This window comes from Dicentrarchus labrax, unplaced genomic scaffold (genome assembly GCF_905237075.1).
Source record: "Dicentrarchus labrax unplaced genomic scaffold, dlabrax2021, whole genome shotgun sequence".
Lineage (NCBI taxonomy): Eukaryota > Metazoa > Chordata > Actinopteri > Moronidae > Dicentrarchus > Dicentrarchus labrax.
In genome coordinates, this window is record NW_026136706.1 from 17877014 (window position 1) to 17892854 (window position 15841).

The 15841-nt window shown below is 37.3% G+C and overlaps 1 protein-coding gene across 5 annotated transcripts; it reads right to left on the bottom strand.

Moving 5' to 3' along the window:
* Positions 1 to 1687: 1687 nt before the first annotated feature.
* LOC127366059 (uncharacterized) lies at positions 1688 to 13145 on the bottom strand. Of its 5 annotated transcripts, XR_007885279.1 has the most exons (8): positions 12635 to 13049; positions 12438 to 12528; positions 11007 to 11076; positions 9632 to 10904; positions 9211 to 9537; positions 9017 to 9104; positions 2153 to 2240; positions 1764 to 2017 (listed from the first exon to the last, which is right to left on the bottom strand). XR_007885279.1 is itself a non-coding variant. In XM_051404764.1 (5 exons), exons 1-5 carry the CDS (start codon positions 4903 to 4905, stop codon positions 1943 to 1945), a joined length of 645 nt encoding a protein of 214 aa, XP_051260724.1. In that variant the 5' UTR covers positions 4906 to 4921; the 3' UTR covers positions 1688 to 1942. The 5 variants fall into 5 exon arrangements, 4 of the variants coding, with proteins under 4 accessions (XP_051260724.1, XP_051260725.1, XP_051260723.1 ...); XM_051404764.1 differs by lacking the exons at positions 9017 to 9104; positions 9211 to 9537; positions 9632 to 10904; ... (1 more) ...; positions 12438 to 12528; positions 12635 to 13049 and adding exons at positions 4224 to 4314; positions 4421 to 4747; positions 4842 to 4921 and having other exon boundaries at positions 1688 to 2017; XM_051404765.1 differs by lacking the exons at positions 9211 to 9537; positions 9632 to 10904; positions 11007 to 11076; positions 12438 to 12528 and adding an exon at positions 13056 to 13135 and having other exon boundaries at positions 1696 to 2017; positions 12635 to 12961.
* Positions 13146 to 15841: the final 2696 nt, after the last annotated feature.

The window sequence follows — 15841 nt, forward strand, 5'->3', positions numbered from 1 at the left end:
TTGAGTATGCAGCCTGGGTTAATTTAAGGGATAATTGTCTGTATGGGGACTTAAGTCTGTTATACGCCACTTTGTTTTGTTTGTTAGGTTGTTGTCTTTGTTCTCAGTTTAAAAAAGAGGGCACTGTGAACATTTGAATGTTATGAATATCAGATATTATTTTTTTGGGAACTTTTTATTTAAACATTTTTATAATTTTACATAACACTTCCTGACAAATGTATAAATGTAATAAATGAATGACATTGGCAGTATAAGTTAAAATAAAATTAAACGTATGAAATGACAATAGAATAGTGAAAATATTAATAATAGTAACAATAGCAATAACAACAACAGGCAGAGGAGCAAATATCTGTAGATAGTGGCTAAGCAAGATTTTCCCAAGACGAATTAAGATAGGCATTCCTTCCCAACAGTACTCCATCACATCATCACATCCATCAAACCCCCAGGTACCTTGAAATACAAGTCAGCTGCAGACTTGCTGTCTTTTCTCTATCATGTATACATTTGTCTCTGGACCCATTGACCTATTGCTGGCGGTTTTACATCCCTCCAGTTCACTGTAATCATTTTCTTTGCAACTAATAAAAGAATCCTCAGTATATTGCTAATCTGCATTATATAGGTCTTTGGGTATAGCTCCCAACAAAAACAACACTGGTTCTGGAGTGACATCTACCTCCAAAATAATTTCAATTTTCTTTCCAACATAATCCCCAAATCCTTGTATTGCTGGACAATCCCACCTTCTAATTTTGCCCATGTAGCCTATGTTAAACAGCGCAACCTCCAAAGGGCTGCGTGAAGGTGAATATAGATCATAGGTGTCGATTATTAAATAGTGTCGAAATAAAAATGTAATTTAATATATTCACTCAATAATTTTGTAAAGGGCATGTATCTCCTTGTAGGCTAAATTGTTAAAAAAAAATTTCATACCTTCATACCTTCTGTAACTGAGCTCAGGATCATCGTTGTCTTCAATAAAAACATAGTGGTGCTGCTGTAGAAACACGTTGTCAACATCTTATCGTAGAAATTACACAAATAATGTGACCAGACGCATCACTGCGTTTCTCTTTATGCTGGTTGTGGACCTTACACAGCCTTTAACGCAGCGGTTTAGGACTAACTTGTCCACAGTTTCACTTTCAACAGGCGAGGAGCAGTTCATCCTGAACGGTGAATTTCTTTCGTCAAGGCTGCTCCCATGTGTCCTCGCTCCTCAGTGCAGAAATAAGCGCTATGGGACAGACTGCTAGATGGCGGGCCACAACAACTCCCGGCTCAAGCGAGGAGACGTCAAATAAGAGATATGAGAGAACAGCTAGAATAAGTGAACCTGTCTGAACACCATGGTGGCAGCACATTTGGTCACAGCTAGTCCAGTTAGTCATCAGGTGACAGAATATCATGTAACATCCAATTATAACATATTGTCTTGTAATTGTAGACATAGTACAATAGTAGGCATATTATGAGATACAGAATTACAGGATGAGTTCTCCAGTTTCCCTCTGTAGTAAAACAAGAAGATCTATTTATCGTTTTCCCACTTGTCTCATAAAATTATAGACAAGACAAAGTAAGGCAAAGTTTATTTGTGTTGGACTTTTACACAACAAGACAATTCAAATGCTGTACATCAAGTATAAAAGGTATTAAGACAAGATGTAAAAGAAACTAATAAAAAAGAAGATAAAAATAAACAGTGAAATAAAAGAAATTACAGTGCAAGATGGGATTAAATGGTCCCAAACTGAATCAAATAATCAACTTTTCTCCATGTTTATTTTTAACAAGACCATCAATCTCTGGTCTGGTTTCACAATATTTTCCATCAAAACAGTCCTCTCTTTGTGTCCCACATATCTCTTATTTCTTATTCGGCTTTAATCTGAACATCATGCTCTACAGACCACAGACTGAATCGAACCTATTGAAGAACTGACTCCTCCTGCTTGTGATTTATCCTGTATTCTACACAACTTTGATATTGAGCAGGAACAACCTGTGGGGACAGAAAGTGGACATAAACTCACTATAACTCCAAGAAAGACAAAAACTATGAAGAAAATAAGAGAGATGACCGAAAAAGTATTTGTGAGACATGAGAACATTTCAGTAATGACAACATTATTCTGACCTCTCCTCCCAACTGAAGGTGAGACTGGGCATAAATCAGGGTCCTGCTACTCACTAAGTCCTGGTTTGGGGTCTTGGTCCAGATTTTTCTGCAAAGATAAAATTGTGAGCAACAATACGTCTGCACAGCACTTTCCAGTTGTTTCAGACACATTATTATATGAGAATGAGTTGATGCTGTTTACTGGGAGTCTGTGGCAGATCTATAACATGGAGCAGTGGTTGAAGAAGTACTCAGATGTACTTAATGTAAAGTATTAAAAGTAAATTACACATTCTCTGTATGGTGTGTGTGTGTGTGTGTGTGTGTGTGTGTGTGTGTATTATTTATAATGTTATGGGAATTGTTGTGTTAAAATGCTCATGTGCTTATTGCTGCCATAACACAATTAAGTGCATGGTGCATTCCTGAAAAAGAGAAGCTTCCTCTCAGGGAAACTTTTCTGAACAAAGAAAGGTGAGGAAAAAAAGAGTGACTGTTGTGAAACTGTAATGATAACATGTAAGGATAAAAGCCTGGAAAAGTACCAGACACCTCCCTGTGTAAGTATCCAGTTTGTATACTTTCTCTAATTTCCTGATCTCTTCCTTCTCTGAGTTTGTCGCCCTCTGCCATTCACTCTGCTCTTTCATTGGGAGTCCAAGAAAAAGAGCACATTCATATTTATTATGTAAAAAGAAGCTGTCAAATGAATGTAGTTCAGTAAAAAGTATTTATATTTCTAAATATTTCTTCTGCACCAACAAAATCAATAAAATGGAAAGTGATATTATATATCATGGCAAAAATATATGCCGGTCAGAGATACTGTGCTCATTATGGGATGGAGGATGGCGACTCGGAAATATATTTATTTGCTAAATAACAAACTGAAGTTAAACCTTATTTAAACATTACTGATTCAAACACAATGTCACCCTGTTTGTTCAACACTCGTCTTACCTGCAGCTCTTTAATAATGTTAAAGCACTGAATGGATCTTCTTCTCATTTTAACAACATATTTAGGTTTCTTGTTAAAACATATAAATTCATCTTATGAGAAAAGAAAAATCGTAAATAGATAGGTAGGTTTGTCGAAATAAAAAGAAACTTCATTTTAAACAATATGTTGATTTTCACATAAATATTTAGGATTCAACATGTTGTTATAACAAGTAGCATGTAGTGATAACAGGAAAATATGTCATTGTAACATGAAAATGAGGAAAATTGGACGGAATCAGATGGAGAAAGACTGAGAAACTGAGCAAATATTTTTTGTCATTGTGGCAGGAACAGACCCTTTTCACGGCAGACATTTTTACTTGTTAAAGCACAACAAGCACAAGTGGAATTAAAAACATTAATGATGGCTGCATTCCATTTAGGTGAGCCAGCTCCAGGGCTGTGGTGTTGTTCGTGTTCACACACTAACATGGCTGACTGGGACACTTTCATTAACGTTATTTATACCTGTGCTTTTTCTGCTGTGAAAAGGGTCTCTATGCTGCAGTAAATGGCATACGTAATCTAAAGCTCCCACAATGCAAGTTTGTTACTGGATTAAAGGTCCAGTAGCATTTAGCGTCATTTAAAAATGAAGTTGCAGATCGCAACCATTTAAACACAGCTCAATCTTTCGAGCATATTGAAGAAACCACAAAAGACCAAAGTTGACTATAGTTTGTGTAGCAACATGGCGGACTCTGTAGAAGAGGACCTGCTCCCTGTGTAGATAAAAACGGCTCATATAACAAAAACACATTTCTTATTTTCAGGTGATTATACACTAATGAAAACATACCTATAAGTGTTTTATTCCATTTCTGCCTAAAGTTACACACTGGACCTTTAACAATTTTATACTGCACAAATTAGATTTAGTAACTTTAGGAAATACGGAAATGTCTGACAATGCAACTAGCCAACGCTTCGGTTACAAACAACAAACAATGTGTGAGGGTGGAGAAAGTCATTGTCAGGCACATGAATTAGTTTGAACTGTTTAAAAATAAAGCACATACAAGATGTACCTAATGATGACAGGCTACAACTTTTGCACACAGATCTAAATGAAAACGATCACTCACCTGCAGAGACAGAGAGCTGGAGCGAAGCCACATAGGAGCAATCCAATTACAGATGTGAGTATGTATAGAAAATACCACGATGAACTGAGTTCTGCAGAAAATCAGACATGAATGAATTTAAGCAGCATGAAGTGGGAGCTTTGAAATGCATTAAGTCTGGTATGGAGATGATTGGGCCTGCTCTGTGCTCTACCTACCTTCAGGTTTCTCAGACACTTCAGACACTGTTAAATTCCACACAACAGAGCTTGGACCATCAATACTAGTTACATTACATATATAAAGTCCTTCGTCATCACACTGAGCATTAATAACATGCAGCTTTGTCGATGAGTTTGAGTCTATTCTCAGTCTGTGAGAGGTGAAATTTGAAAAAGTCTTATTGTTAATGATTGAATAAGTAAAAACAAATCTGCCTTTGGTCCATTTGGTTAGAGTTACATTTGCCATGGATGTGTTGCATGTGAACATGATGGAGTCTCCTCTGAACACCAGTATATCCCAGTAGCGGTTTTCAGGAACCCCTAACAGTGAAGGAAACAATCAATCAATATAAAATGAAATCTGTTATTAAATCTACAACAAAGTATGCATCACAAACACAAATCTCCACTGTACCTGCAAAGACTTGGCACATAAGTGATAGTTGAACGGAGAGCAGAACTGCTTTAAAGCTAAACATGATGACCACCAGACAGAGAAAGTCAGACTGGAACATCAGCATCAGTTTTTAAATGTATTTGTGGAGGAGGTGCACAGGAAAGGAAGTGGTTCATTGGGGTCTAACTGCTCAAAACTAAGATGTGTGTACACTGATGTGTCACAGCTTTTGTAGAACATAAAGTTAAGTCATGTGAGAGTCTAATAGACAACAACTTCATTCAAATTTGAATCTTGAGAATTCAAACTTGGTCCGTCTTGAAAATCATCTGTAAAATAATTTCATTAGCAATCAGCTGAAATATATACGTAGACATATTCAACTGCATGAAAACCACTTCTACACAGAGCTGAACACCCACATAGTGTGACCGTACTTCTGACTGTGCTTTCAGAGCACACCAATTGCTTTTTGGTGTTTAAAAAAAGAATAACAACCAGATCTTGATGCTCAGTAAATTATATATGCATTTTCCCCAGAGGAGTCAACAGCTTCTACTCTGGACTAGTTCACTATCACGTCACATTGTTACAATGACTAAATCTGTTTAAATCCTTGCCTTTACAAAATGGCCTCTCTCGTGGGGAAACTATACTACACAACAAAGAAATTTCACCAATCTCATTTGACAATTTTCTGTGTGGCAGCATAATAAGACTATAAATCTGTGTCCCTTGTCCACTGAGGAAAACAGCAGAGAAACAGACACTCACATTTTTCCTCCGCTGGATTAACTGAAACTAACACTACACTTTACTGTAGCCTCTGAATGTAATTTATTTTGATTGTCATTCCCCCCACAGACCCTAGGGGGCACTGACTCCCAATAGAAGCCTGTTGAGTTGACTTTATTGCCATTACAAGAAACATTGTAAGGAACTTGCCTTGGTGAGCTCATAGTGCATAGTACAATAGTAGGCATATTATGAGATAAAGAATTACAGGGTGAGTTCTCCATTTTCCCTCTGTAGTAAAACAAGAAGATGTATTTATCGTTTAACCTTCAACTCAGAAAATTATAGGCAAGACAAAGTAAGGCAACTTTATTTGTATTGGACTTTTACATAACAAGACAATTCAAATGCTGAATATTAAATATAAAAGGTATTAAGACAAGATGTAAAAGAAACATGAGTGAAATAAAAAAAGAAGATAAAAATAAACAGTGAAATAAAAGAAATTACAGTGCAAGATGGGATTAAATGGTCCCAAACTGAATCAAATAATCAACTTTTCTCCATGTTTATTTTTAACAAGGCCATCAATCTCTGGTCTGGTTTCACAATATTTTCCATCAAAACAATCCTCTCGTTGTGTCCCACATATCTCTTATTTCGTATTCGGCTTTAATCTGAACATCATGCTCTACAGACCACAGACTGAATCGAACCTATTGAAGAACTGACTCCTCCTGCTTGTGATTTATCCTGTATTCTACACAACTTTGATATTGAGCAGGAACAACCTGTGGGGACAGAAAGTGGACATAAACTCACTATAACTCCAAGAAAGACAAAAACTATGAAGAAAATAAGAGAGATGACTGAAAAAGTATTTGTGAGACATGAGAACATTTCAGTAATGACAACATTATTCTGACCTCTCCTCCCAACTGAAGGTGAGACTGGGCATAAATCAGGGTCCTGTTACTCACTAAGTCATGGTTTGGGGTCTTGGTCCAGATTTTTCTGCAAAGACAAAATTGTGAGCAACAATACGTCTGCACAGCACTTTCCAGTTGTTTCAGACACATTATTATATGAGAATGAGTTGATGCTGTTTACTGGGAGTCTGTGGCAGATCTATAACATGGAGCAGTGGTTGAAGAAGTACTCAGATGTACTTAATGTAAAGTATTAAAAGTAAATTACACATTCTCTGTATGGTGTGTGTGTGTGTGTGTGTGTGTGTGTGTGTGTGTGTGTGTGTGTGTGTGTGTGTGTGTATGTGTGTGTGTTATTTATAATGTTATGGGAATTGATGTGTTAAAATGCTCATGTGCTTATTGCTGCCATAACACAATTAAGTGCATGGTGCATTCCTGAAAAAGAGAAGCTTCCTCTCAGGGAAACTTTTCTGAAAAAAGAAAGGTGAGGGAAAAAAAGAATGACTGTTGAGAATCTGTAATGATAACATGTAAGGATAAAAGCCTGGAAAAGTACCAGACACCTCCCTGTGTAAGTATCCAGTTTGTATACTTTCTCTAATTTCCTGATCTCTTCCTTCTGTGAGTTTGTCGCCCTCTGTCTTTCACTCTGCTCTTTCATTGGGAGTCCAAGAAAAAGAGCACATTCATATTTATTATGTAAAAAGAAGCTGTAAAATGAATGTAGTTCAGTAAAAAGTATTTATATTTCTAAATATTTCTATTTGAAATGGAGTAGAAGCATAAATAAGCATTAAATGGAAATACTCAAGTAGTTACCAGTACTTAAGTACGGCACTGGAGGACGTTGGGAGGACGTTCCTGAATTAAAATACATATTGGATCATCTGTCTCTTCTTCTGTTGCTCTCTGTGATTCTGTGTCATCTCTCGCTTTCTCTCTGTTCTTCATCCATCACATTGAGATCTTTATCATCTCATTCATTCTTTCTCTCATTTCCTAATCTCTTCCTCCTGTGAGTTTGTCGCCCTCTGCCTTTCACTCTGCTCTCCTGTTTCATCTCCCTCCATCTCTTCCTCCTGCCCAGGCTGCTGATTTATTTTTTATTTTATTTTTCTGCAAAAAATCTGGAGAAAGCTGCACTTTTACCCTTTCGTAGCATTGTCTATAGAAGGGAAATCCAGCTGCACCAACAAAATCAATAAAATGGAAAGTGATATTATATATCATGGCAAAAATATATGCCGGTCAGAGATACTGTGCTCATTATGGGATGGAGGATGGCGACTCGGAAATATATTTATTTGCTAAATTACAAACTGAAGTTAAACCTAATTTAAACATTACTGTTTCAAACACAATGTCACCCTGTTTGTTCAACACTCGTCTTACCTGCAGCTCTTTAATAATGTTAAAGCACTGAATGGATCTTCTTCTCATTTTAACAACATATGTAGGTTTCTTGTTAAAACATATAAATTCATCATATTATGAGAAAAGAAAAATCGTAAATAGATACGTAGGTTTGTCAAAATAAAAAGAAACTTCATTTTAAACAATATGTTGATTTTCACATAAATATTTGGGATTCAACATGTTGTTACAACAAGTAGCATGTAGTGATAACAGGAAAATATGTCATTGTAACATGAAAATGAGGAACATTGGACAGAATCAGATGGAGAAAGACTGAGAAACTGAGCAAATATTTTTTGTCATTGTGGCAGGAACAGACCCTTTTCACGGCAGACATTTTTACTTGTTAAAGCACAACAAGCACAAGTGGAATTAAAAACATTAATGATGGCTGCATTCCATTTAGGTGAGCCAGCTCCAGGGCTGTGGTGTTGTTCGTGTTCACACACTAACATGGCTGACTGGGACACTTTCATTAACGTTATTTATACCTGTGCTTTTTCTGCTGTGAAAAGGGTCTCTATGCTGCAGTAAATGGCATATGTAATCTAAAAATCTCACACAACGCAAGTTTGTTATCAAATTAAAGGTCCAGTAGCATTTAGCGTCATTTAGCAATGAAGTTGCAGATCGCAACCATTTAAACACAGCTCAATCTTTCGAGCATATTGAAGAAACCACAAAAGACCAAAGTTGACTATAGTTTGTGTAGCAACATGGCGGACTCTGTAGAAGAGGACCTGCTCCCTGTGTAGATAAAAACGACTCATATAACAAAAACACATTTCTTATTTTCAGGTGATTATACACTAATGAAAACATACCTATAAGTGTTTTATTCCATTTCTGCCAAAAGTTACACACTGGACCTTTAACAATTTTATACTGCACGAAAAAGATTTAGTTACTCTAGGAAATACGGAAATGTCTGACAATGCAACTAGCCAACGCTTCGGTTACAAACGACAACAAATGTGTGAGTGTGGAGGAAGTCATTGTCAGGCACATGAATTAGTTTGAACTGTTTAAAAATAAAGCACATACAAGATGTACCTAATGATGACAGGCTACAACTTTTGCACACAGATCTAAATGAAAACGATCACTCACCTGCAGAGACAGAGAGCTGGAGTGAAGCCACAGAGCAATCCAATTACAGATGTGAGTATGTATAGAAAATACCACGATGAACTGACTTCTGCAGAAAATCAGACATGAATGAATTTAAGCAGCATGAAGTGGGAGCTTTGAAATGCATTAAGTCTGGTATGGAGATGATTGGGCCTGCTCTGTGCTCTACCTACCTTCAGGTTTCTCAGACACTTCAGACACTGTTAAATTCCACACAACAGAGCTTGGACCATCAATACTAGTTACATTACATATATAAAGTCCTTCGTCATCACACTGAGCATTAATAACATGCAGCTTTGTTGATGAGTTTGAGTCTATTCTCAGTCTGTGAGAGGTGAAATTTGAAAAAGTCTTATTGTTAATGACTGCATAAATAAAAACAGATCTGCCTTTGGTCCATTTGATTAGAGTTATATTTGCCATGGATGTGTTGCATGTGAACATGATGGAGTCTCCTCTGAACACCAGTATATCCCAGTAGTGGTTTTCAGGAACCCCTAACAGTGAAGGAAACAATCAATCAATATAAAATGATATCTATTATTAAATCCACAACAAAGTATGCATCACAAACACAAATCTCCACTATACCTGCAAAGACTTGGCACATAACTGATAGTTGAACGGAGAGCAGAACTGCTTTAAAGCTGAACATGATGACCACCAGACAGAGAAAGTCAGACGGGAACATCAGCATCAGTTAATAAATGTATTTGTGGAGGAGGTGCACAGGAAAGGAAGTGGTTTGTTGGGGTCTAACTGCTCAAAACTAAGATGTGTGTACACTGATGTGTCACAGCTTTTGTAGAACATAAAATTAAGTCATGTGAGAGTCTAATAGACAACAACTTCATTCAAATTTGAATCTTGAGAATTCAAACTTGGTCCGTCTTGAAAATCATCTGTAAAATAATTTCATTAGCAATCAGCTGAAATATATACGTAGACATATTCAACTGCATGAAAACCACTTCTACACAGAGCTGAACACCCACATAGTGTGACCGTACTTCTGACTGTGCTTTCAGAGCACACCAATTGCTTTTTGGTGTTTAAAAAAAGAACAACAACCAGATCTTGATGCTCAGTAAATTATATATGCATTTTCCCCAGAGGAGTCAACAACTTCTACTCTGGACTAGTTCACTGGATTAACTGAAAATAACACTACACTGTAGTCTCTGAATGTAATTTATTTTGATTGTCATTCCCCCCACAGAACCCTAGGGGGCACCGACTCCCAATAGAAGCCTGTTGAGTTGATTTGATCAGAATCTGAATCAAAAATACTTTAATAATCCCAGGGGGAAATTACTTTCATCACAACTCCAAATCTACATACAACATATTTACATACAACATAATAATTATTAAGAACATATCTATACATAAATATATATATAAACATATCTATATACACAAGGTAACGTTATTGCCATTACAAGAAACATTCTTAGGAACTTGCCTTGGTGAGCTAATAGTGCAGACAGGAAAACATTCAACACAGCACACTAAGAACAGTCAGATTCAAAGCCATAAAATAAAAAGATAAGCTAAAAACAATATCCCTTAAAGTGAAAGCACTGGTTTTAATGTGGTACTGTTAGATAAGCCGAAGGCATCAGTGACAAAGATGTCCTCCTTCTGATCGCCTTCCCTTGAAGCACCTGGTTTGAAAATAAAAAATTTAATGCCTGTCAAGTTTGATCTCTCTCTTGAACACTCTGTCCATGTCTGACTTTCATTTGAAAGGCTCGTCAGCTCATTAGACACCATAGATTGAGTTGAGCCTCTCCATGTACTGACTGCTCTTCTTGTTTTTTGCCCTTCTTTCTGTGCCACCCTCTGGCTGAGTGACGGCCGCCTATAGAGATAGAGAGGGAAAATAAAGTTCAATGCTTCTTCTGAGAAAGAAAAGGAAAGCAGAGAAACGTAATAGTGTCAAAGATGACTAAGTTCCTCTGACCTCTTCTCTCGACTCAAGAGGAAACTGGTGCTGGACTGGGTTCTGGTTTGGTGTGCGGGCCCTGAGTTTTCTGCAGATGAAAAGTCGTGACCAATAATGACACCAAGCTTCATAGCACATTCCAGGCATTTATGCATGACACAGTGGATAATAAACCGAAATAAATTCTTCAAAAATAAAATGCAAATTTATCAGCTGTGTATCATAACATACTGTAGTCTTAAATATAATTGCACACAAATACTAATTGGTCAACAATGGCAAAAATAAACAGGTCAGTTCTTATTGTAGCAACACATAATTCACAGTAGTCATAGGGTTGCATTTACTAACATTTGGTTATACTTACAGGTGTTTATGACAGCAATGCCTTTACCGGGCAACATTAACTCAATCCCACTGCATCAACTGTCAGTTCTTAGTAACTCTGTTTGCGTGACTTTTCATTGTCATCCAAACATCTGCATGTACACTGCAGCTATATGCATCAAAGCACATTCAACTACAGTGTAGTATAAGCTCTACAGCAACCAAAGAGTGCCACGTCCACCAATGCCATAAATAAGGTATCTAAGAATGTTTGTATTTTGATTTGATTTCCTTTCTTTCCGTCTTTTTTAATCAAAAGTTGATATTGAATGCTTTTTGAAGTATTATTTGATTACATTTATTTCAGGAAATTTTTCTAACTTTAGAATATATTTTACTATATAAAAAGAAATTTAATGTATACACAAATGAAAACATTCACAAATATTATATTCTATTTCTGCCACTAGATCCTCCTTAATGTCCGCTTTGCCCCTCACCTCACTTTGCACATTTCCTTTTTACTCTGCACCCTCCACTGTACACCAAAAATACCAAAGGTACAGAGAAGGACAGTTAAATACCTGTAGCTGCTTGCACTATTTCTGTGGTACTACAAAAATAGAGCCGTGAAGTGTTGATTCACAAGATACATAACTGTACAATGTCAGATTTCTGTCACCCCAATAAAATGCAGATGAATGAAATTTGGTTTGAAAAAAACATCGCAAATATTCAACAGCAGCTAGTCTTTTTAAAAACAGTATAAGTTGTGAACAGTGCTGAAGAGAAGAGATAACAGAGAAATATCTGACGAGATAGTCTTATGAAAGTGTTGGAAATTCTAGCTGATATGTGTTGCTATTGAATACTCTGCAGTTTTGCAGCCTCACTTGGTCTGATATGACCAGTAGCTTGTAGTGGCTATGTTTGATAAATACTTCCGGTTAGAGAAATTCCCGCGTCATGTCAGTTCAGTGACTTTATAACTCTGTTACATTTACACTACATTTTAACATTTAACATCATCTCATAATTGTTACTTGTTTAACAGTGAAAGAGAAGAGCAACATTAATTTATACATACTTAAATACAGTCTGAAAGCTAAATGCATCACTCACCTGCAGAGACAGAAAGCTGAAGTGAAGCCACATAGGAGCGATCCAATTACAGATGTGAGTATGTATAGAAAATACCACGATGAACTGACTTCTGCAGAAAATCAGACATTGAATGAATTTAAGCAGCATGAAGTGGAAGCTTTGAAATGCATAAAGTCGGTATATAGATGATTAGGCCTGCTCTGTGCTCTACCTACCTTCAGGTTTCTCAGACACTTCAGACACTGTTAAATTCCACACAACAGAGCTTAGACCATCAGTACTAATTACATCACATATATAAAGTCCTTCGTCATCACACTGAGCATTAATAACATGCAGCTTTGTCGATGAGTTTGAGTCTATTCTCAGTCTGTGAGAGGTGGAATTTGAAAAAGTCTTATTGTTAATGACTGAATAAATAAAAACAGATATGCCTTTTGTCCATCTGATTTGAGTTATATTTGCCATGGATGTGTTGCATGTGAACATGATGGAGTCTCCTCTGAACACCAGTTTATCCAAGCAGCGATTTTCAACAACCCCTAACAGTGAAGGAAACAATTAATCAATATAAAATGAAATCTGTTATTAAATCTACAACAAAGTATGCATCACAAACACAAATCTCCACTGTACCTGCAAAGACTTGGCACATAACTGATAGCTGAATGGAGAGCAGAACTGCTTTTAAGCTGAACATGATGGCCACCAGACAGAGAAAGTCAGACTGGAACATCAGCATCAGTTTTTAAATGTATTTGTGGAGGAGGTGCACAGAAAAGGAAGTGGTTAGTTGCTGTCTAACTTCTCAAAACATATGTCAAACCAATAACACCTTTCAAGTTCAGTCACATCAGAATCGTATAATTATTCCTAATGTTGAGATCAATTATTTTGGGATTTCTTTTACTCAGTCATGTAAGAAACTAAAATCTTAAAATCACATAGATGTACAATTGTCACCTGCAAGAAAAACCACATTTGCACACACTTAACCTACTTAGTGTGCATCTAGATGCCCACCGTTAAGTCTGCTTCACAGCAGGTTGAATACTCTATACTGCTTACAGTGATCATAATAGCAGGTATTGACAATGATTATGTTTATCAGTGTGTGATAAAAACAACTAATTATTATTACCCATTATTAGCTCTGCATCGTTGTGAAAACCACAAATCTAAAACATCAATAGGTATTTTACACAGGAGACATTTTGACATGTCACAGTAGGAAAATCACAAGTGAAAATAATAAAAACAATGATGGCTGAATTCCATTCAGCCGCCTCAGTTTCAGGGTTCAGGGTAGTGTGCATGCTGGCTCATTGTCACACTGTTGCTGTGACTTACTGGGGACACTTGTAAAGAAGAGAGTCATTGTTAATATTATTCATAACACCAATTACGACTACATTTCCACCATGTTTCTACAGCAGCGCGGACAAACCAAACACTGGCTGTAGATATAGCGTATGTATATGTATATTGCGCAATCTGTAACTACACCGCTAGATGCCACTAAATCCTACACACTAGTCCTTTAAAACTATAACAAGAATCAAAATCCATTGTCTCTCTCTACAATGATCTACTACTACAGCATTTATCCAATCGCAACGGTTTATCTACAGTTTCGTTTGATACAACTGTACAGAGGGGTGTGATCTTATTGGCCTTTGAGGCGTTTTTGTAAACAACCAAGATGGCTACCACTGATGTGGAACTGTTTCTGTGGAATCAGCTGTCACATCAGGATCAAGCAAACTGGGCGGTATGTAAGTTGGTGGCGTCACAAGGACGTGGTTAAACTATGGTTAAAGGACCAGTATGTAGGATTTAGTGGCATCTATTAGTGAAGTTGCAGATTGCAACTTACTGACACAGCTTGGGTCTGTATTTGACAACCTGGAAATGAGTACAGGGTTGAATAGCATGTAGGAGAAACCAGATGTGCACCATTCACCCTATTATGCTCATCAATTAAATTGACCAACTACACTATTGTACACGTTTCATTGCTGGTTGGTTATAGACCGTTCCATTGTGTCCAGAGTAATTTTGTTCTCAGCTCATTAATAAAAGGAATGGATGAGAGGTTCCATACTAGCAATGCCATGCTAGTCCTCTGCTAGAATAATCAAAAAGTCCTGGATTTGAAACTTGGTCCTGTTGGTGGCACACTGGTCTGATTAGAAACCCACTGATGAGTGGGACACAGACCTCCAGCCAAAGCCAATTGTATTACAACACTTAATTATGTAAGATAAGACAAAGGCATTAATTGAGCTTCCGCTGATTGCCTCTGAATGCTAAGTCTGTACAATATTGAACCGAAGCAACAACATGTCAAAGGGAACAAGGTCTGATATTAAGAGGCTCAGTTGAAATATAAATTAGAACATTTCTCAAGAGTCTCATCCTCTTATTAATTGGCTATTCTTATAAATGTAATGAACAAAGCATTGTCATCTAGACTATGAGCTGCTGTGCTGTTGTGTATAACGTTTTTGCCAGTAGACCAGGTGCTGGAACTCACTATGAGATGGTACCCAAGTGGCATAGGTAGATTAAATAAAGATGAAGGAGAAGATAATGACCAGCATCATGAGACCATTTATTTCAGCCATTCCAGGTTGCATTGCAGGTGTACTCTGCTGCACTTTAGCCTGAAGGCAGTCAAAAAGTTGAACCAAATGTTGAAGAAATAATTTGAATAAAGTTGAAATGTCATAGTCTGCTAACGTATAGATCCAATCAGTTTCACACCCCACCACCCACACACACAAAGGCTCATCTTCTTTATTTATATGGAAATTGAGGGTGCAAACATTAAGCTGTAAAAACAGGAACAGGAAACTCAGACTTTTACAGGTGGTCGAGGTGACGGAACATTGCACTAAGTCTTACAGTAGATCACAAAGCTTTTGCTCTGTTCTCACGCTTTTATCAGGTTTGGCCTTTTATTCAGATTGGATTTGTAATGACAGTGTCTGTCATTACGCTCTGCCAGAACGGGCTATATATATAGCATTAAAAAGGCCAGGCTGTGCATTTTCCAGGCTATTCAAAGCAGAATTGCATGGGTAGAGGGAGGTGGTGGTGGAGGTGGTAAAAGGCTGAGAAGGCTTTAAAGCAGTGATTGGAGAGGGAGTGCTTTAATTGTCCTGTCCACCTGTAGGGGCTGCTGTGATCACCTTCTTCCTTCTTCCTGCAACTCCTCACAACAGCAAAGCAGTAGGCATATGCAAAGAAATGTTTGAGTGTGTGTGTGTGTGTGTGTGTGTGTGTGTGTGTGTGTGTGTGTGTGTGTGTGTGTGTGTGTGTGTGTGTGGCGTGTGTGTGTGTGAGATTGCATTTTGGCAGCTGGAGGCATAATGCTAAAGTATAGAGTTCTGTCAAGCAGGCAATAAAGTCAATGAATG

Coding starts and splice junctions, on each gene's coding strand:
- LOC127366059 (XM_051404763.1), bottom strand. CDS start 13,119: ATGTTCAGCTTAAAAGCAGTTCTGCTCTCCATTCAGCTATCAGTTATG. Junction 12,529..12,634: donor AGTGTCTGAGAAACCTGAAG/GTAGGTAGAGCA, acceptor GATTTTCTGCAG/AAGTCAGTTCATCGTGGTAT. Junction 10,905..11,006: donor CTCTTGAGTCGAGAGAAGAG/GTCAGAGGAACT, acceptor CTATCTCTATAG/GCGGCCGTCACTCAGCCAGA.